This window comes from Lygodium microphyllum, unplaced genomic scaffold (assembly GCF_053477565.2).
Source record: "Lygodium microphyllum isolate KBCC unplaced genomic scaffold, Lygodium_microphyllum_v1.1.10 scaffold_44, whole genome shotgun sequence".
Lineage (NCBI taxonomy): Eukaryota > Viridiplantae > Streptophyta > Polypodiopsida > Schizaeales > Lygodiaceae > Lygodium > Lygodium microphyllum.
The window spans coordinates 1,046,468-1,068,962 of NW_028229527.1; the positions used below are offsets into that span (position 1 = coordinate 1,046,468).

General features: G+C 38.3%; 1 protein-coding gene across 1 annotated transcript; it reads left to right on the forward strand.

Moving 5' to 3' along the window:
* The first annotated feature begins 19,277 nt into the window (after positions 1 to 19,277).
* On the forward strand, positions 19,278 to 21,023 carry LOC148008936 (aspartic proteinase nepenthesin-2-like). The gene has a single exon (XM_087673877.1). The coding sequence runs from the start codon at positions 19,278 to 19,280 to the stop codon at positions 21,021 to 21,023; it is 1,746 nt and encodes a 581-aa protein (XP_087530003.1).
* The last annotated feature ends 1,472 nt before the right edge of the window (positions 21,024 to 22,495 follow it).

Below are 22,495 nucleotides of genomic sequence, written 5' to 3' on the forward strand. Positions count from 1 at the left end.
TCAAAGCTCTAGCAAAGTCTTGGCCTAAAACAACCAATTATGCCAATTGAAGAATCTATTCCCACATGGAGTCTTCTACCTTGGGAGGAAGGCATCAATAGAGAAGAGTTGCTGACTTTGCGCATATGGCAGCTAGAAAGAAGGCATGAAGATGTTCAAGCAGCTATTGAGAAGCCAAAGACAGCAAGACTAAAGAACAAACGAAGATTCGATAAGCGACATCGACTTCAGCCAAGAGCAATTCAAGAAAATGGATGGGTGCTTGTCTATGACAGCAGCCTAGACAATCAATACAATGCTTTTAGGAAGATGATAAAGCATTGGTTTGGCCATAAGTGGTAAAGGTCGTTCATGACAATGCCACATATTCATTGGCTGAATCGGATGGAACAAGCATGAAGATACCCATAGCTGGAAAAAGAATCAAGCTCTTCAAACGAAGAGAAAGTTCAACATATGAGCTAGAAGACTTGAATATAATTCAAGAGCATTAAGACATAGAGGAAGAAGAAGAGGCAAAAGATGAAGACATTGACATGGCAGAAGATACTTCTTCTGACACTGCAAATCCGTAAGACTTTGGCACATGCCAGAGGATGTGCAGATTAGGAGGGCGTGGATTTCGTGCAGCTACGCGTACACCGTGTAAAAAAATCTAGAGTGTGACTTCCTTTTAGATTTAGAGAGCCAATGCCACTTTAGACATTAGTATTAGTGTCTATGGTTCAAAATATTAGATTTTTTTGGATAAGTTTTTAGTCAATTTTTGATATTCTAGATATTATCTCTTGTAAAAATCCATAAAACTATAGATAAATTCTAGATTAGGAGGACATGTAAAAGAAAACATGTAGCTTTCATCCAATTTGAGAGGATTTTATGTAAAAAAAGAGATTAGCGAAATCGCGTGACGCGTGATTGTTGTTTTCAGGCAGTGAACAACACTTCGAAAGTGGGAGATGAAGAAGTGATCTGGCAGGATTCTGGCTAGGTGTCCTACTATTTAACCCCCCTTTCGGAGCCATTGGAAGCATCAGATTGGCGATTTGAGCAGCATAGAGGAAGGTATTATTTTGTACACGTTTTTATCTATTAGAGTTATATTTTCTCATAATGCTGAGAGAAATTGACAGGCTTCATCTCTAATAGTGTTCTTCTATATTTTCTAATTCTTTTTTGGAGTATTCTTCTACATCTTCAATCTCTTCGAACCCCTTCTCTTCCATCTACTCCTCTCCTTGAATCTACCTACACCCTGTTGTCTCTTATCTTCAAGAACTTGGCTTGAAACCTTCAACTCTTCTCTTATCTCTACCATCTCCAAAGTCTAAGCTCTTGAACCCCCATACATTCTTCTCTTGCCAAACCCCTATGGTGACCTTCAACCCTATGCGCTGCAATAACGTTAGTCCTTTTCAGTCGTCAGATTAGTTTAATGTGCACGTGGGTGATTCCACACCAGGTGATTCCGCAAAATACATATCTAATTAATGGATATTTATGAGTTTAGAGTACACACTCGAAATAAAGATTAGAATAGTATTCCAATGTATTTTAATTATTTGTAGATGAAGACTGCTAGATATTCACTATTGTTTGTTTATTTTATTTATAAACAATTGTGAATGCTTTAGTTGATGTATAGAGCAGGTAGCATTGGCTTTGGGTAGCACTGGGTATTAGTGTAAGTCCAAGCATAACTCTCATAATTATGATTAGTTATCTTAAGTATAATATATAATATTATGTATTTATATGATATTGTGTTGTTAAAATTATTACTCTATTTGTAAGTTATAAGTTTAAACTTTTTAGTAATAATTAGATCATTGTCCTTAGTACTATTAATTTATTTATTTTATATAGATTATTTGAGAATATGAGATTTAAGATATGCTTTGATTGAAATAAGCTTTCTTTATGGAATACCTTACTATTTTCTTAATGTGGTTAAGTATAGAAGGCTTTTCTAGCTTTCTTTACAAAAGCAATAGGATCGAGCGCAAAACAAGAGAATAGAGTGAAAACTGAGTTTTTTCATTTATCCCTTATTCGGAATCGGAATTCAGAGCTTCAAGAGTCATTTTGGGGATTTTGACACACTTCGCACGCAATGGTGATGTCAAAACGTCAAGATTCAGAGCACATAATTTTATGTAGCAACTGTATCATGTTACATGATACATTTTGACTCTTAAAACTTTGTATTTTAATTGATATTTGTACTTTCTTTGTAATTATATGTAATATATGAATGCAAATATCCATGTAAAACTATAATATATAATTAAGGATGGTAAATCATGGCTTTGACCATGGGAGAGGTTGGGCCCAATCGTGCATTTTTCTTTTATCTTTCTCAATCTATTGAGTTATTCAAATCCTCTTATGTATTATAATGTTGTTTGTATTTAATAGTTGAGATATTTGATTTGTTAGATTTTTTCATTAAGTTATATTATGTGTCTCATAAAGTTGTTTATGATTGAGATTTGATTTGTTAGATTTGCCATGTGATTCCTGCTTCTAACATTGGTATCAGAGCCTGGCTACGCTCCAAGTTTTCAATTGTATGATATCAGTGCATAAAGGCAAACACTATGGAACAATCGCAATCTACAAGACAAATCACTATATATAAATATTGTAGCTGCATTTCTTGTGTTTTGGATATCCTTATATCCACAATTGATTGACTTGAATCGATCCAATTTGTTTTTCTCTGAATTTGGATTATAGCATGGACTTGGCTATGCAAATAGGATGTTATAGCCAAAATTCTTTTGAAGTTTATTTCATAGTAAATCATAGCTTTGTTTTATTTTATAAAAGTTTCAAGTTTAAGCATATTAAGTATTTATTTATTGTACAGGCTGTATAGAAGAGGCACTTGAAAGTAGTTTAGCTATTGCATATGCTTTACCATAAAAATCCTCTCGAACAACTATTTTTTAGGTAATTTAGCTTTTTACTGGTTCATATTTTGAGGATGGTGTAAAAATAAAAGTTTTAACCCTCAAAAAGATCTACAATTATTATTAGACACATATTTTATAAATTTTTAATATTTAACGAGTTATTTGAGTCCTAAAGTCACCCTGAATGCAAATTTCACAGCAGTATGCATAAAACTATGTAGTAGCCACCTTTGAGCCCTATTTTTTATGACCTTACCTTTAGATTTGGTAATCCATCATAGGGACATGAATTGTAGAAGTTTTTGTTTTCTACAACTCTCTAGTTATCATCATGACCTGATTCTATCTACAAAGAAAGTTATTTATCTTGAAAGTAGGTCTCGCAGTTAACCCAGACTCCATGAAATTTGTAAATTTCAACCTATACAGACATCTAATTTCCTAGTAGGATAGCTTTTAATCCATTTGGAATTTGAATATACTCCCAAAAGAAAAAGTTTTAGCTTGTACAAAGATCTAAAAATTATTTTAGACATGGTTTTGTCTAAAGATGCATATATTAAAAGATAATCATATCTAAATATGCCATAGAACTTAAATATTACTATTTTTTACCAAGAGACTAGTATTTTATCCAACTTTAGCCTTTAATATGTTTCTTTTTAAATTTTAGTCTTAGTCATAAGTAAATGTTTTGTAAAATTCCTTATAAGCTCTAACTCTTTAGTTATAGACTAAATTGATTCACAAGAAGATATAAGTTGTTTTTATTCAAAGTAGGCCTTCAATATAATTCTCACTCTAATTTTTGATGATTATAGTATGCCTTTAATGTTGTTATCTTTTTATTTTGATAAATATTGAGACTAACAAATTTTTCTTAAAAGTACTTTGGAAAATTCTTTAACTTCTTAATTCTTTTGTGAATTCACGCTTTCTAGTAAAGATGGAGATCTCCAATTAAGGTAAGATAGGTAAGTCTTTTACTATTTTTTTTCTAGATTTCTTAGTTAAATTTTTACTTATTACTAAACTAGAACAATAATGTCAATTCTTTGAGTATGAGATCTAGCATTCATAATATTTATGTCTTATCTTTTGACTTGCTTACTCCCATGAAAGATATCTATGGCACTAACTCTTTTTTTAATCTTATTAGAATCAATTGTTTGCTAATAATTAGACTCTGATTGATTCATTATCCTATATAAATACTTGGTAAAATTCAAAAAAAAAAACTCATTCAGTTGAAGACATGCAACGGATGATTGTCCGTGCCCTTAGTGCTTACCTTACACTACTAGCTTCACATTGAGCAACTAATAGCAATTGTGGACAATTGCTATCCCACCTGGGGGGTATGATGCTAGGAGGCATATTTCAGGGTGGATTCTATAAAACTAGAGGCATATTCCACGGTGGATTTTGTGAGGTTTTTTGGCGGATTTCGTAAAACTATATTTTATTTGCTGAGGCTTGTACATAAGGTGGATTCCTTATGCGAGAAGTTGACAGGGATGCCTATCCTTTTTGGGCGTTAGATTAATTTAATGTGCACGTGAGTGATTCCACAGCGGGTGGTTCCGCAAAATACATATCAAATTAATGGATGTTTATGAGTTTAGAGTGCACACTCGAAATAAATTAAAGTTAGGACAATATTCCAACCTATTTTAATTATTTGTAGCTAAAGACTACTAAGTATTCACTATTGTTTGTTTATTTTATTTATAAACAATTGTGAATGCTTCAGTTGATGTGTAAAGCAAGTAGCGGTGGCTTTGGATAACTGGGTGTTAGCGTAAGTCTAAGTGTAAGTTTCATAATTATGATTAGTTATCTTAAGTATAATATATAATATTATGTATTTATATGATATTACGTTGTTAAAATTATTACTCTATTTGTAAGTTATAAGTTTAAACTTCTTTAGTAATAATTAGATCATTGTCCTTAGTACTATTAATTTATTTATTTTTAATATAGATTATTTTAGAATATGAGATTTAAGATATGCTTTTATTGAAATAAGCTTTCTTTATGGAATACCTTGCTATTTTCTTAATGTGGTTAAGTATAGAAGGCTTTTCTAGCTTTCTTTATAAAAGCAACATGATTGCACGCAAAATAGGAGAATAGGGACCGTGAAAACTGAGTTTTTTCATTTGTCCCTCATCCGGAATTAGAATTCAAAGCTTCAAGAGTCATTTTGGGGATTTTGGCGCGCTTCGAGCACAATGGTGATGTCAAAATATCAAGATTTAGAGCACATAATTCTTTGCGGCAACTGCAGCATGTTACAAATACCTCTTGACTCTTAAAACTCTGTATTTCAATTGATATTTGTACTTTCTTTGTAATTATATGTAAGATATTAATGCAAATATCCATGTAAAACTATAATACATAATTAAGGATGGCAAACCATGACTGTGGCCATGGAGGAGGTTGTGCCCAATCATGCGTTTTTCTCTTGTCTTTCTCAATCTATTGAGTTATTCAAATGCTCTTATGTATTATAAAGTTGTTTGTATTTAATAGTCGAGATGTTTGATTTGTTAGATTTTTCCATTAAGTTCTATTATATGTGTCATAAATTTGTTTATGATTGAGATTTGATTTGCTATATTTGCCATGTGATTCCGCTTCTTCGTAACAATTATGCTACGACTCCCTCTCAACTTTGTTGGCACATCCAGTTCAACTTCACTTTTTAGTAGAATATCATGGCAAGGGGGATCATGACATGGGGTGTCACATCATGGGTCATCATGTCATGTTGCATCACGATCTCCTTTGTGGCCATGAGCATGCTCCCCTATTGAGCTAGTTTGTAGCAATGCTAGAGTTGCTTTGATACCAAGTATAATGTACCTTCATGGGACTTCAAGTGATAACCTATCGTGAGGCACATAAACATAATAGTAGAAAGGTACACATGTTGTATCAATGAGGAATTCTTATATTTATGATGTAGAAAGATGCAACATTAAGGAACATCGTAGGACTACACCTTCATGATGCTGCATATGTGAGAGTTTACCATTGAGCCTAGTCACATGTAGAAGCACACCCCAAGTAGAGCTTGAGTGACTACTACTCCTTATATAGGTATATCCCTAGGCAACACCATGGTATATCTACAAAGCCTCAAATGGAGGGGGGACTCACACATCCCCTCTCTCCATCGTCTCTGCCTACCACTCCCCACCTTTCCCCCAAGATCTTACTTATTAGTTGTTCGTGTGTTTTATATTACCTTGACTTGGTGAATCACCACACTAGAATGGAAGTAGGAGCCACAATGAAGTAGGCATGTTAAACATCCCGATTATGATAACATTTCCTCTCATGACACATGAAAAAATTAAATATCATAAATAAACATGAATTAAAATGCATAGGTAAAATTGGCATTTAAACATCCATTTTGATGCGCACACACACACACACACACACACACACACACACAATCGGAGGGGTTTTTGTTGAAAGGTCGAATCCACCGGGGATCAGAAGTAGAAGGAAGTAGAGATAGGAGATGGAAGAGAAGATAGAGAATACCCAAGTGGTAGACATGACAAAAACAAATCACAATGAATTGAATCAATATGTATTGAAAGAACCCGGAATCTTTGCACTACTCAGAAGCAATCTCTAGGCATTCGTTCTCCTGGAGCTTCTCCGTAGACTAAAAACGTATATTTAAAAAATCAGCTCTTTCTCTGCTGCCTGGAATCCAAATATGATGGCTCCGTTGGCTCCGAAAGGGAGGTAAAAACCCAGGACGCCTGATCACGGATCTCCCAGATCACTCCTTCTTCTTCTTTCAGTTCAATCTACAGTTTTCAGCCTGTTTACCACTATCGCGACGTGCACGATTTCGTCCATCTATCTTTTTTGTGAAAAAACCCCTAATTGGCTGAAAAAGCAACTAGCTTTTTGCATGCCATCCTAATCTAGAAGCTTTTTCTAACTTTTTCAAAATTTTACAATAAATAAGATAAAAAATAGACTAAAATTATCCAAAAATCTAGTATTTTTGGATAATCCATGCAACTCACACTAGTACTAATGGTTCAGATCACATTGAATCTCTAGATTAATAGAGAAGTCGAATGATGATGCATTTCATACTTTTTCACACTGTGTTCTCATAACATCACGACATCCACCCCCTCTAAACCTGCACATCCTCAGGTATGTGCCAAAATCCTAGTTGTCAGCAGATTCTGAGTCCTCATCCTCTGCAACCATATCCTTTACTTCTTCATCTTCCATATCTTCCTGGCTAGCCCCTATATCATGGCCACTATTTTCTTCCAATTCTGGCAACTCATAGGCAGTAGATTCCCGCCTTTTGAATAATTTGATTATTTTTCCTGCTATTGGAAGTTTGATGGCTATCCCATCCAGCTCATTTAATGCATCAATAGCATTATCAAACACCTGTCTTACCACATAGGGTCCAAACCATCTTTTGGAAACTTTACGCATGGCACTATGCTAGTTATCTAAACTACTATCATAAACCAATACCCAATCCCCATCTTGTATGGTTCTTGGTCTTAGTCTATGTCTTTTGTCAAGCCATTTCTTATTCTGTATCCTTGCTGCCCTTAACTTTGTAGTTGCTGCATCTATGTCTTTTGACTTTCTTTCCAACTATCTACTGCGTAAGGCCAACAACTCCTCTCGATTCAACTCCTCCTCCCAAGGTAACACACTCCATGTGACTCTCATCTCTTCTATCGGCATGATAGGTTTTTGACCATACATCAATTCTGCAGGCATATATCCTGTAACAGTACTATGAGTTGTTTTGTCAGCCCACAAAGCATAAGGGAGCAATCGTGGCCACTCTTTTACATTCTCTCCACATGCTTTTGCCAATGCCTTCACAATAGGTGGATGGCCTCTTTCACTTTTTCCATTTTCTTTAGGGTTATAGGCAGAAGTTAAAGCAAGCTTTATCCCCAACCGTGCAAAGAAATCATGAGCTTCATCAGCATCCAACTCACCTCTATCTGCTGTAATTTTTCCCACACAGCCATATCGACAAAATATCTCTTCTAAACGAAAAGTACATACGGCATTTGTCATCTTGGTACGTAGAGCTCTCCCTTCCACTTGATTAGTCATGTCTTCACGAGCAAGCACAAGATACCTCATTTGCCAAAGACCTGTAGGCATTGTGACCAAACTCACCACCCACTTAAAATGAAGAGACAATGGATATGTGGGTTGCAATCCATCCCGATGTCTCACAGCTGAATACATTTGACATGTCGTACATGTTTCCACAAAGTGAGCAACATCCTTATACATACCCTGCCACCAATATCTTTCTTTGATTTTTGTAAAAGTACCCCAAACACCTCTATGACTAACCCACAAGCTTTCATGGAATTCTTGCATTACTTTTACTTGTAAAGCTCTGTCACCCAAAACTCGCAATGGCATACCTTGTTTCTTTTTAGCATGTTTCCATAAGTATCAATCTTTTAAGAAAAATCCATAGGCTTTCCTCTTGATCTTCTTAAACTCCTCATCTGACCATTCATCTCTCTTTGTTAATGTACTGAGATATTGACCAATTCTCAGCCACTTTCTTGCATATTTGTCTTCCAGAAACACTTCTACACAAGATGCAAAACATCTAAAGTGTCTTCTCTTTGTTGTCTAAGCTTCTGTCAATGCTATAGTCATCTTCTTCCTCCTCATCCATCATCCAATCTTCATTCTCATAACGTGCTCGAGATAACATGTCTACCACTTGGTTATCTCTTCTTGCAATATGCTGAAATTCAGGGTTCAAAGATTTAATGTATGCAATCCACTGGAGCATAGCAATGTTCAGGGTAGCACAACTAGTAATCATAGCCAATACCGGCAAACAATCAGTCTCAATGACTACATGAGCACCCATAAAATACTCCTTATCACATTTAAGGGCTGTCACAATTCGCCACAATTCTCTTTTAACCTATGTATATCTTCTCTGTCGTTCAGTCAATACTTTTGCACCAAAGCGTATTTCATATCTTTGCCCTTCCTCATCATCTTGCCCAATTGCCCATCCAATCCCGATTGGGCTTGCATCAACAGCAATAATGATAGGCTTTCCATGTGAATAGTCAGCCTTTCTCAACGTAGGATCAGATTTTAAGAGTTGCTTCAATTTATTCATTGCTTTCTGATGCTTCCTTTCCCAATGAAATTTTTGACCTTTCCTTAGAAGATGATAAAGAACATCGGCTACATGTGCAAAGTGAGGAATCCATATCAAATAGAACACACATGCACCCAAGAATCTACGCACCTCTGATACATTTGTGCATACATCTTGCATTCTATCAATCCCATCTATTTTTGCTGGTGATGGCCTTTGCCCATAAGGCCCACACATATGCCCAACAATCAAAACCTCTTCAACTCCAAAGACAGACTTTTGTCCAGAAAGAGTTAAATGCACCTCTTCTAGACGTGTCAAAATCCTCTCACAATCCACAATATGGTCTGCAACAAATTGTCTGTATCCATGAGCATCCATCTCTTCATTCTTTTCATCCATTGCACACCCTTTCATTGGAACATCATCCAAGAAGGGCATAGTCAATTGTGGTATAAAATCCCTGAGTACCCTATTCATAGCATTTGTCATGTGTGCCACTGAGTTTGTTGCACCTTGTGGGAGAGTACACATCCGTACTAACCCCAAAGGAGTCTTCATGGTTGTGATATCCCTGCTTTCAATTGCAAGCTGAAACTGATCATAACCCCAGTAAAGATCACCCAAAGAATAGATCGCTCTGCCTGCAAAAGCCTCTACAAATTCATCAACCACAAGACCTGCACCCACATTTCTTATGGTCACTTTATTGACCGGTTGCATGTCTTGAATAAATCTCAAAGCCCCATTCTTTTTGGGCATAGTAAACCAACGATTTGAGTACGGGGATGAAGAAGGCTCCAAGATCTTCATGCGAATATTTTCATTTAGCAAATCCATCAGCTTTGGCAAGTAAGCTTTAGGCAGTGGAATAGGCCTCAAGTTCCATGGTACATGTGGCACAATAAATATGACCATAGGAGAGACAACATTTGGATCCACACAACCTATTTCACTTGGTTGAAATGCAAATGCCTTCCCATGTCTAGTCAACATCTGCATAAAACAGTTTCTCTCAGCAGGCAAAAGAAACCCTTCTATACCAACTTTCAATTCCTGTAATGTTTCAGATGTAAACTGATGACCTATATCTTTAGGATCCCGTAAGCTTGGCTGCCTTGACACTTTTTCATGCATACCCTCACTCTCTGGTGGAAGTGGCAAAGCAATTTGTTTCACCTTTTTTCAACTGTATTATGCTTTGTTCCACAAGTGCTTTAGCCCATTGTAATCCTTCCTGCTGAGCAAACAATGCTATAACATCATACATATCCAAAGAACATACTGACAACACTCTGTTTTCAGCCTCATTTTCTGCATGTATAGTTGCTGAAATTTCAGCCATAGTGTCAGTAATATTCAGCCCATAAAAGATGCCTGAAATGCCATCATTTTTAGCTAGCAGCCCCAATGATCTCAGTTTCTTAATAGCTTGTTTCATAGATATGCGTTCAGCCCTACACATAGCTTCCATAGGCTTAAACCAACATGAATTGTTTGTTGTAAACTGAGAATTACCAATAGTAAATACATGCTTCATTTCATCAAGAGATGAGTACACCCTGTGAACAGCACTATTGTAGCCCCGCATTATAGCAGTGCTTAATGAAAATCCAGGTCTTTGAATTCCCTTGCATTTGGAACCAAAGGAGACTCTCGAAGCGTATCACGATTTCTAGGATGATTAATACAAACAGTAAGAAATTGGACTGCTTTCCTCCCATCTTTGCTTCTGACTCTTGCATAAGTAGAACCATCATCAAGTACCTTTGTTTCCATACACACTCCTGTAATATAGGGATGTCCCAAAATCACTGCATATGAGGAATTATCTTGCATAAAGAAGTGTTGCTTTTCATGTACATCACCAATCGTCACTTTTACATTAGGACATGCAGCATAGAGCTCCCTTGGTGAATTATTTGCAGCCCTCATTCACCAACCATGATCAGTGTCTACAGGCATTTATCTCAGACCCATGGTCAAGTAAACCAACATAAGGAGTTTCACGTTCCCCTATTTTCACTACCGTTTCAGTGGTAGCTCTAGCCCATTGTGTAGTGACTTCGAGGAATAAATCCTAGAGTCTCTTCTCCATATTGTTGCATTTGTCTTACTCCACCATGCATATTGCTACAAGTCAATGCATTTTCAGCCACTTTTTTCTCTTTTCCACATACTGTCCATTGATTAGTAGCATCCTGCATAGACAATCATGTACTTACTTCATGTTCATATTCAGCCCGAATACGCAACAAACCAGTTTCCTCTTCAAATTGCAGCAATGCACAAGTGGTATCACCAAGAAACTGACACTTCCTTTTAATTATGTCAATGATCTCATCATGAAACTCTCGCTTGGCAATGCCAAGTAGCCTCTCCCAAGGTAAATTCCACCCGCCTATTTAAGATCCGTTCTTCAAGAACCTTCTTAAGATTTGTGGCTGTCTCAATGTCAGATTGCAACTTATATCCTCTCTGCTTGCCCTTCTTTTTGCCCTCTTGTTTGTTATCATGTTTTTGCTTCTGACTGACCTCTTCCATAACATGCTCGGGAGGTGGCTGATTTGCAGCTTTAGGCTGATTCACACTTCTTCTTGTCATTCTTTTAGAAGTCCCTGCAATATCTTCATCTCTTTTTCATTTTTCTTCCACAAGTACATCCGTGTTTTGTACCTTCGCTAAATATGCATACACTGAATATGCATCTACTGGTGATTCCCAACTAGTTATGCCACGAATGTCTTACCCTGCATGAGACATTGCTCTATCAGTGACCTTTCTCTTTTCAGATGCATGTAAAGCATGTGTCCATATTTCAGCCTTTGGACCAACCATCACTTGGCCATGCATTCTATCCAATTGTAGACCAAAAGTAGAAGCATGTACCACCGCATAAGCATTTCGGACATCCAAGTCTTCCAACAACTTTTGCATACCTCCCTTTCCAAAATTCAAAGCAAGAGGCAATCCTGTTTCTTGTACATGGATCTTGCCATCTTTCCAAAAGATAAGCTGACGTCGTGCCAAGGCCTCCTGATAGGCAGCACAATCCTTTCTCTCGTGTTGCAAACTATCACACCACATACATCTTTTTCCAGGCTTAGGGGCTGTTGCCCGTCCCCTTTCCTCTTGTTCTTTTTCATCCAATTTTGCAACCTTCAATTAAAGATCCCGCATGCCTTTGACCAATTCATCTAAGACATCTTCCCTAACAGAGGGAACAATAGCAGGTACAGCCATAGGGTTAGCCACAGAAGTGGGTGGCTTACTGGATACTTCAATTGTTTTGCCCGTAACAGTGGGCAATCTAGAGACATGCAATCTTTCTCTTCTTCTATCCTTTTTCACAAGCGCAGTAACAGCTTCCTTGACATGTCTCCACTCTGCTTTCAAACCTGTCTCTGTAATCTGATCCTCCAGCAAATCATCAAGCTTCTCTTGAAGCTCGGGATCAGCTACCTATAGAAACAATTCAATTTTTTGAATTGCAAGATCTTACTGTTTTGCGAGATCCAACTGCTCAAATTGATTTTCAAATTCTCTTAACAATTCTGTAGCCACAAGACCCTTATTGGATTGTATAACCCAATACTGAAAAGTCTTGCGTGTAATCAAACTGGTGTCCTCAATGTAAAATTCTTCCCTAAGTGTCTTCTTGAAGGCTACCTAGTCTACATCCTGCAAGTATAATTCAGTAATCCGTGCTTTTAGTTCATGAATAGTAACACGTACAAAATACCGGCTCCATGCAGATGGAGCCACTCCAAAGAATTCCATCTTCTGAGCATAGGTATGTACATATGCAGATACATTCCTGCCATTGAATAACTTCACCTCACGCTCAACTGCTTGCAAAGCATTCATCACAACACTTTCTGTTTGAGCTGAAGCTTGCATCACCTGTTGTTGTTGTTGTACCTGCATAAGCATATTCATATTTTGCACCAACTGTTGCAAAACATCACTGGAGATTATATTCAAAGGTTCTCCCATATTATCTTTCCTTCTTCTGTGATGACCTTTCACGTCGGGTTCACCAATGTCAGAGGGGTTTTTGTCAAAAGGTCGAATCCATCGGGGATCTGAAGTAGAGATAGGAGATGGAAGAGAAGATAGAGAATACCCAAGTGGTAAACACGACAAAAATAAATCACAATGAATTGAATCAATATGTATTGAAAGAACCTGGAATCTTTGCACTACTCAGAAGCAATCTCCAGGCACTAGTTCTCCTGTAGCTCCTTCGACCAAAAACGTGGATAAGAAAAATCAGCTCTTTCTTTGCTGCCCAGAACCCAAATCTGATGGCTCCGTTGGCTCCGAAAGAGGGGTAAAACCCTAGGATGCCTGATCGCGGATCTCCCAGATCACTCCTTCTTCTTTCAGTTCAATCTATAGTTTTCAGCCTGTTTACCACGATCGCGACGCACATGATTTCGTCCATTAGTCTTTTTTGTGAAAAATCCCCTAATTGGCTGAAAAAGCAACTAGCTTTTTGCATGCCATCCTAATCTAGAAGCTTTTTCTAACTTTTTCCAATTTTTACAATAAATAAGATAAAAAATAGACTAAAATTATCCAAAAATCTAGTATTTTCAGATAATCCATGCAGCTCACACTAGTACTAATGGCTTAAATCACATTGACTCTCTAGATCAATGGAGAAGTCGGATGATGATGCATTCCATACTTTTTCACACTGTGTCCTCATAACATCACGACACCGCACACACGCACACGCACACGCACACGCACATGCACACGCACACCCACACGCACGCACACGCGCGCGCACATACACACACACATGTGCGCGTGCACGCATGCACATCTATTGAGGCCAAAATCAACCTATGAGACAAAGCTATGTATAATGTTGGTTGTTATTAGATATCAAAGTGTGATGTACTAAAAGATGGTTAGTGATATACCATAAAAAGAAGCTAAGGCGATGCACAAAACAAGATAGTGCTCATAGAGGGATACAATGGGAGGATGAGGTAGTGCATATCTATCTATGTGGTAGTTGAATGGCATCCCTATATTTAGTTCCACCTAGTCCAGATTGGTGGATAGAGTATGTCATACATCTCAGATGAAATAATATGAGGGTAACATCTAGACTAGGCTCTCAACTCTGTCACAATTATTGCTCATGTCATTGGTGGATCTCCCTCATATCTCTCTGATGTAGCATATGTGTCTTGTTTTTAATCAATTTAGATCCATAATGTTGTTGTTGTTTAGGGTTTTTCATAGTGCCTTTGATAATGAATTTGAGCATGTTGTTCGCTATCTATTTTAGCATGCTCAAAAGTGAGCTTACGAACAAAACTGTAAATGAGAGCTTATACACAACTATAAATATGACTGCTAATATGTGTGTACTACAATGTTTCCTATTTAATTTTTAGGATTATGAATTTACTTAACAGTAAACACATCTGTGGATGGATGTATTACGACCAATTTTATATATAAGCAAATGAGGTACAAACACATGTAGAAGCTTGTTTCAGGTTTGATACCTAGGGCTTTTCCCATTTGGAATTCTCAAAATTTTTATTATAAAATTATTACTTTTTGAAAATGTCTTTTTTTGCTTTATAATAGATGAGGATAGTCTCTATGTGGGAGGGTAGAATTGAACTCACACATCTTGACTCCTAATCATGAGCATTAGTGTGATTGGATATTTCACTCAAGTTAATATGGCCACTTTGTATCGACTTGAGTGAAGTATTTGATCACACCAAAGATCAACTTAGGTGAAATATCATGGAGCTATCATCTAATCTTTAAGTCTTGACTATAATACTTGAGGTTATAAGAAGACGAGTTTCTTTAACTCATCATCAATCTTGTATTCATTTTAAAGGAAAATAATATGGTTGTATTGAATATATGTTTATAAGTACAATTATGAGATTTTATAAATATGTTTATAAAGATTCATAAGTTAAAAGGATTTAATAGATGCATTTATATTCATGTTTTTAAATGTGAATCTAAATGTGTATCCAAGGATAAGATATAATTAAATAATGTGAACCAGTAATTTTGAGTTCTATTTTAGTTGAGTTGAAAGCGAAAAGAGAGAGAAGAGGACTTGGAGGGCAGAAATATGTAAACACAAGAGAGGATTCATTTTTTTCCATAAGAAGAGTTCTATGTATTGACTCTATGTAGATAATAATGAAATTGAAAATGCACGTAATAATATAGATAAACGCTTAGATAATCGCATAGATATAGCACAAATAAACATATAGGTAATAGCATAGATAATTGTTAAAATAATATACTCTTTCTCCATATTAATTTATTACATGGGGTTGAAAATTATCATTAATAAAAATGTGGAAACATAAGAAAAATAATTGAGGAGGCATTTTTTCCTATCTCAAGTATAAAGGAGGGTTGTATACATTGCAAGAATTAAGGTTTTACTGTCTAAGGTGGTCCATCCACAACAATATGGATTTGTATTTGAGCATAGAATTCAGGTTGCAATACTTAAATTGGTTTTTGCTATGAATGCAACTTTTATTCACCAGTTAGACTGCCTTGATCAACATGAACCTTGATAAAGCCTATGATAGGGTCAACTAAAATTTCATTATTGATACCCCTTATGCTTTTGGCTTTACCCTGATCTTTATAAGGATGGTAACAAATATTTTTAGTAATGCCTCTATGTCAATGTTGGTCCCACTTTGCTATGAATGTTTATTGTTCTTTTTTAGGTTTGATATTTTAGTTCACTATTCTATTTTCTTTTCTTACATGAGTGCATAGACTAGAATATATGCTATGAAAATGCATAAGCTAGTCTAGGTTATGCATACAAATTGATTAACAACAGTACAAAGGATTCAGGCCATAAACAGCTACGTTGATGCATTTTTTGAACTACAAAGAAAACTTACGAGCGTGTCTAAACTCGTATTTAAGACCTTATTAAAAGTCTTGTGTCAAAAAGTGTATTTATTTTACGAAAAATAAACATGATTTCTTACACCTTTGTTAACACACTTGCATGCAATTTTCATGGATATATTTACACAATAATAAATATAGAAGCCAAGGCTGGGAAAAAAAAACTAGGAAGTTGCTAGTTACAAACCTTAGTTGAAGCCATACTTCTAGAAATAGTAGCTCCTTGGTTTTTAACACATTGTTTATACGAACTTAATCCACATTGTATTAAAACATACACACAATACCATTGCTTGATGTAACATTATTTGAAGGAAAAAAAAGAGATGGATAAAATTGTACTCTCGTTTGCATTATAACTAAAATATGAGTTTGCATAAAGCGAAGTTTGGCTTGCATATAATACAATCAAAATTGGAAGCTACTCAAGCTTGCATTTGATTTTAAAGTACAATTTCTAGAAAGTCCTAATGAGCATGTCTTATTGGTGCATATGAGGCTTACTCCCTAGGAAGTGTTTGTTGTGGGGAGAAGGAGTTGGATCTCCTTGTGATGATGTATGTATGGTGCATGGAGTGAGGGTAATGTTTTGCTTATTGTCATATGCTTCCACCTTCCCTTGCAATGCTTTACCGAATAAGCAAGCCATTGCACCATAAAGAAGTATGGCCCCTACAACCATGTAGACAACTATACATGTCTCCATATATAAAATACAACTAAAGAAAATGAAATTAAGCATACTAATATTTTAAAAAGTGACATTGAGAAAAAATCTAAAGTTTTTTCCATATTTGAGAAAGAGAAAATAAATACCAAATCACAAACAACCTTGTTTGTTGTTATTCTCTTTCTATTTTTTTCTTGTTATTGCTCTTTGTATGCCAACATACACAAATAAAGTGATATAATTATTAAATTTTTGAAAAATAGAAATTAGAGCTTAAAACTTCTTGCAAGCTCTTTTCAAGTATACTTAGTTATATTTGAACTTAACTAAATAAACATTATGGTTGATAGTAGTTTTGTTTTCATAGACCAAATGCATTAATAGATGTGTATCACTTTGAGTTTTACCCGGATTTTACCTATGACATCCTCATTGTCTTCTCTAATGCCCTCTTCAATTCTCTTTATCTCTCTCCATTGTATTATATTTGTAAAAGGAGGCAAGGCAAGCTTAGTTTCAAACAAGATGTGCTCATCTTAAGGCATAATCTCTTCTCTTTTTGCTTTAACATCTCCATATTAGATCTATTTTCTTTGTGTATTATTGTTATACTTGTTTTAATCTATTTTTTATTAGCATGAGGTTAAAAGGGGTCTTTGCTAGGATTGTGGAGCAAGAACCACATGTGTTTTAGCATGAAAAAATGTATGAAGCTTGCATGGATGTGATGAAACACCCTTTTTCACATGTCTAGAAATGTGCCTATTGGTTTCATCACCTATGTATAAGAACAACTCTTTGTATAGTGCAGATCACCTATGTATAAGAGTAGCTCTTTGAAAAAAAAAGAACTCACCTTCATGTGTGTGGAGAAGAATAGGAGGCGAGGAGTGAAATGTTCAATTGTGGTATCTCTCACACAAGAGCTCATGGTCTCATCTTGTGTCTCATCTATCACATAGTGCTCTCTCAATCCTTCTCTCACCATGTTTTACTCAAACAAAATATTTAAATTAAAATAAAAAGAAGGTGGGATATTTTATTTTTAGTTTTTGATATTGCGGGTTTGTGAGAGTGTTTAATATGTAGTGCTTTGCGTGAGATGCACACTTTTAAATATCTAATTTAAACTTTTTCACATGAAATTAAATACGAACACAAGTTGTCGTGGCTATTTATGCATTTTTAGGGTTTCTAGGGCCTCGAGTAGTCCTGCAAACTTGAATAAGAATTTTCACAAGTTTACAAATGTGACTATAAAATCGCATCAACCATCCGCATCTCTGCTTTGATTTTGTTGTAGTATAAGCATATGTATTAACAAAAACAATGCCTAATGAGCATGCAAAAAGGGACTTTAAAAAAAAGTGAGTTTTTGGTTGTAGAATAGAGCCACAATTCAATAATCAATAACTCTCTGGTTTTTTTTTAGCTAGCATATAACATGCATATATATGTATTTATGTACGCATGAAAATACAACTATAGCACATATAAAGTCATGTTTAAAGTGTTGTGAGAATTGTAATCATATTGTGGAAAAAAACATGTGTAAAATTGTGTTCGTCTTTTGTGGAGTATGCATGACAATGGACTTAGGTGTCTTGACAGGTTCTTAAGCATGATGTTAGACATGCTCATTTAAAGTTCAAAAAATGGGTCAATATGATCACCTATAGTGGATATTGCCATTTTTACCATCTAGGGGCACTTTGATAGAAGAGTTTCTAACTCTTTAACTTGGTTTATTTTAGAATCATCTAGAAAGGCATTACTATAATAGCACTAACTTTTCTTTCAAGGTCACCTAAAGCTAATTGCACCTATTGGAGGGTTTCCATCTCTAGAGAACATTAGTTTGTTGATTAGTTCCTAGATCCATCAATGAAAAAAGTAAACCTACTTTTGGTTACACTTCGTGTCATTCTTGTTATTGTTTTCATCTTTAACATTGTTCCTATTGTTGCTACCATTGTTGCTCAATTGATTAAGCACTACGAGGGGGAATATATACTAACATCGATTGCACCATGACAGGCTAAGGCATTAGTCTAATCGGTTTATATCATGTACTCTTTTTCGTTTTTGATTATTTGAACTTTTTATTTTCCGTTGCACCTTAACGATGCTATTGTGGGGGACGCAAAACATTTTCCCACCCAGCAAGGGCTGCCCTTTTCCCGCATCTGCCCTGATCTTAGAGAGCTAGTTCGGCGTTTTCAACCAAACAAGAGATATGAATTTATGTGACGGAGAATTTGGTGTGGGATAGCGCTCAAGCGCGCTGTAGCGGCAGCAGGATGGTCGGAAGTAGGCAGTACTTTCTACTCACTCGGTTGGATGGATTTCGCATGATCCACGCACCTGCATGAGCGACGCCGGTAGTAGCTGCAGGCTGCAGCTCCCAGTGGACTAGACTAGCAAAGGGTGTGATATAAGATGACTGCACTGCAGATGAGCTGCATTTATGCTAGCTGCTAGCCTGCTGCAGTATCTAAAACGAGCTGTTATTAAGCAAGTTACAGCTCGTATTAGCTAGACGTTGCAGCAGAAGCAGCAATATACATATTGAGCAATGGCTTCTCCAGCTTCTTGGGCCAGCTGCTGCATTTTCTTCGTCTGCATTGCAGCAGTAGTAGTAGTGATGGTCTCTCTCACTAGAATCAATATCGTCTCGTCGACAGCTGGTCCCGATGGAGCTGATCGGGACGAGGGGATACGGACGCATGGCATAAGTAGGCGCTCTTTGCTGCAGTACCAAAGGGGAGCTGCAGGAGCATCGCACGACGCAGTTGGTGCAGCTGGACGTAGCCGATCATGTGGTCATGATCATGATGATGAACATCGACATCATCATCATCATCATTTTCCTTATGCTGGTAATCCTGGTGGTCGCACTCATCATCAACATCATAATGCTAGCCGTGGCACAGGCCGGCCAGCAGCTGACCCAACGAAGGCGCATGATCAATTTGTGCGATTAGAGCTCCGCCAGAGGTTCGATCCGATCGAGCTGTCCGACGGGGCCGGCCATTATGTCAAGAACGCGTCGACGTCCAGCTTGGAGGTAAGGCTGAACATCCTGGCGCAGCACGACGCGGCGCGCCTGCAGGCCCTCAATACGCAGATCAACGATGCCATCGCGGTGCGCGCCGGCCATATTAACGGCAGGGGCAGCCAGTTCTCGCCCAGCGCCCAGTACTCGGTGAACGCGGGGCCGGGCACGTACGTAATGCAGCTGACTCTGGGCACGCCACCCAGAACCTTCCCCCTCATCATGGACACGGGCAGCCAACTGGTGTGGATGCAGTGCGACCCCTGCACGTCCTGCGTGGCACAGGCCACCCCGCCCTTCAACCCCTTCGCCTCCTCCTCCTACCAGCCCCTGCCGTGCTCGTCACCCGGCTGCAAGTCCCTGCCGGGGCAGTGCGACGGGGGGGGCGAGTGCAGCTACACCTACAGCTACGCCAGCCAGGCCACCACGCAGGGGGCGCTGGCTACCGAGACCCTCACCCTGCCGGCTGCCGACGGCTCGAGCATGAGCTTCCCGGGGCTGGCCTTCGGCTGCGGGTTGCAGAACCAGGGCGACTACGGCGGCGCGGCCGGGCTGGTGGGCATGGGCCAGAGCGAGCTCTCGCTGCCGTCGCAGCTGGGCAAGCTCCTGGGCGGCCGCAAGTTCTCCTACTGCCTCGTCCCCAACACCTCTCCTTCCCTCACACAGGGCTCGGTCTCGGCCTCCAGCCCCCTCCTCCTGGGAGACGCCGCCCTCACGGCCGCTTCCTCCTTCCAGGGCTTCACCCCCATGGTCTCCAACCCCGCCGTGGCGGCCTCTCTCTACTACATTAGCGTGCTGGGCTTCAGTGTCGCCGGCCAGCGCCTCAGCGTCCCGGCCTCCACCTTCGCCATTGCCGCTGACGGATCCGGCGGCATGATCATCGACTCCGGCACCACCTACACCTACATCTCGCAGTCCGCCTTCCTCCAGCTGCAGCAGGCCTTCGATTCCCTCGTCCGCCTGTCGCGCTATACCTCCCACCCTTTCCTGCCCGTCTGCTACAGCATGGCTACTGGTTCTTCTTCTCCGTTAAGCAGTGAGATACCGCCCCTCACTCTCCATCTGCAGGGCCTCGACCTCCCCCTGCCCCTCGCTAATTACTTCATCCCCGTCGACGCAGAGGGGGCCGTGCATTGCCTAGCCATCACCCCCATCAGCTCCGGCGGCGGCCTGCAGATCCTTGGCAACCTCCTCCATGAGGGCTACCACGTCCTCTACGACCTAGACGCCGCCCAGATCGGCTTCGGCCCGCCTGGCGGGTGCTAGCCCTTAGTGAGTAGGCTCAGGCTCTTGTGCTTTCATTCTTTCTCCAGCTCGATTTGTGTATTCATTCTTTCTCGTGTATTACAACAACAGGCAAATTTTCGACCCGAGTTTCTCGCACCTCATATCTCATATACCTCTACTCAAATGCACCCTCATAACTTTAGATTCCTTGGTCAATTGAGGATTGTGTTAGGCTTTACAAGTGTAATATGTAGGAATTAGGACAAACTCACTTTAAGAGCCTTGATTACGTATGTTAGGTACGTTAGCTAAGTACGTACCTCTCACATAACCAATTCTTACACTCTACTCAAAACTAATCATACATTCACACTTCCTATCCAAGAAAACGATAAATGCAAATTAATATAAAGTTCTAGTAACTAACAACTTACCTCTTCATTGTAGTCGAACTCAAAGGCTTGTTGTACACTCCATGATCCATATCTAGCTCTAGGAATAGTTCCACACACTTGCCACCAACTTTGTATGTGAAATAGAGAGGAGATAATGGAGAAGAAAGAAAGAAGGGCTTCACACACATGTCCGTCACTCTCTCTCTCACCTTAACATTAGATACACACCCTCTACTTCACCTCTCACCATGAAGGGAGGGATAAGACGAAAGTAAGAAGAGGTTCATCTCTCAAGTCTCTCACTCTCACACTCACTCTCTCCCTCTCTCACTCACTCTCTACCTCTCCTTCATTCTCCATAAAGCAAGCAAAGAGAAAACAAGAAACCTCAAGTTTGCACACAAGTGAATGGCTTACTCTATTCTTTTCCATTCGTTTTATACAAAAGTTTTAAGGTTTCCATCCCTCTTAGGAATTCTACCCACTTTATGGACTCGTAATTGGTTCTCCTTTCATTGCATATTTTCCCAAGGTCTATGAGCTATCTTATGATGAAAAATTAAATAGAGCATTGTATTATAACCTCAAGAGTCTATACAAGTTAATTTAAGTTGTATGGAAGTGAGATCAAATCTCATAATGAATACAACAATTTTCAAAAAAAATCATTAGTGCCTTAGCCAACCCCATGTGTCTCCAAAAGTAAAATTTAACATTTTTATACTTGATCTCCCTTTGTTTTTTCTTTTCACTTAACGTTAACCCCCTCCTAGATGAGTGCAAATTAGGCCCATGGGACTCACATAAAAGGTGGCATGTTGGAGCTTGCACCAAAGACCTAGGATGTTGGGATTGTGTGTGAATTAGTAACTTTGAAGAAAGGGTAATGGGTGCTATTGTTGATGAACCATGGTAGTCGAAGTTGCTACCTTCTTATGATGATAGTTGGTGATTTGTCTATGTTAAAGAGGTGCTAATGGGTGGGTACTCTTTTATGAGGAGTTGATGGTGGTATTATTAGAAGAGTTGCATGGGTCGAGGATGTAGGTTTATCCATGTCAATGGGTCTTCTAATGTATCTTTAGGATAACATGCATTCTCCCTAAGGGGTTATAC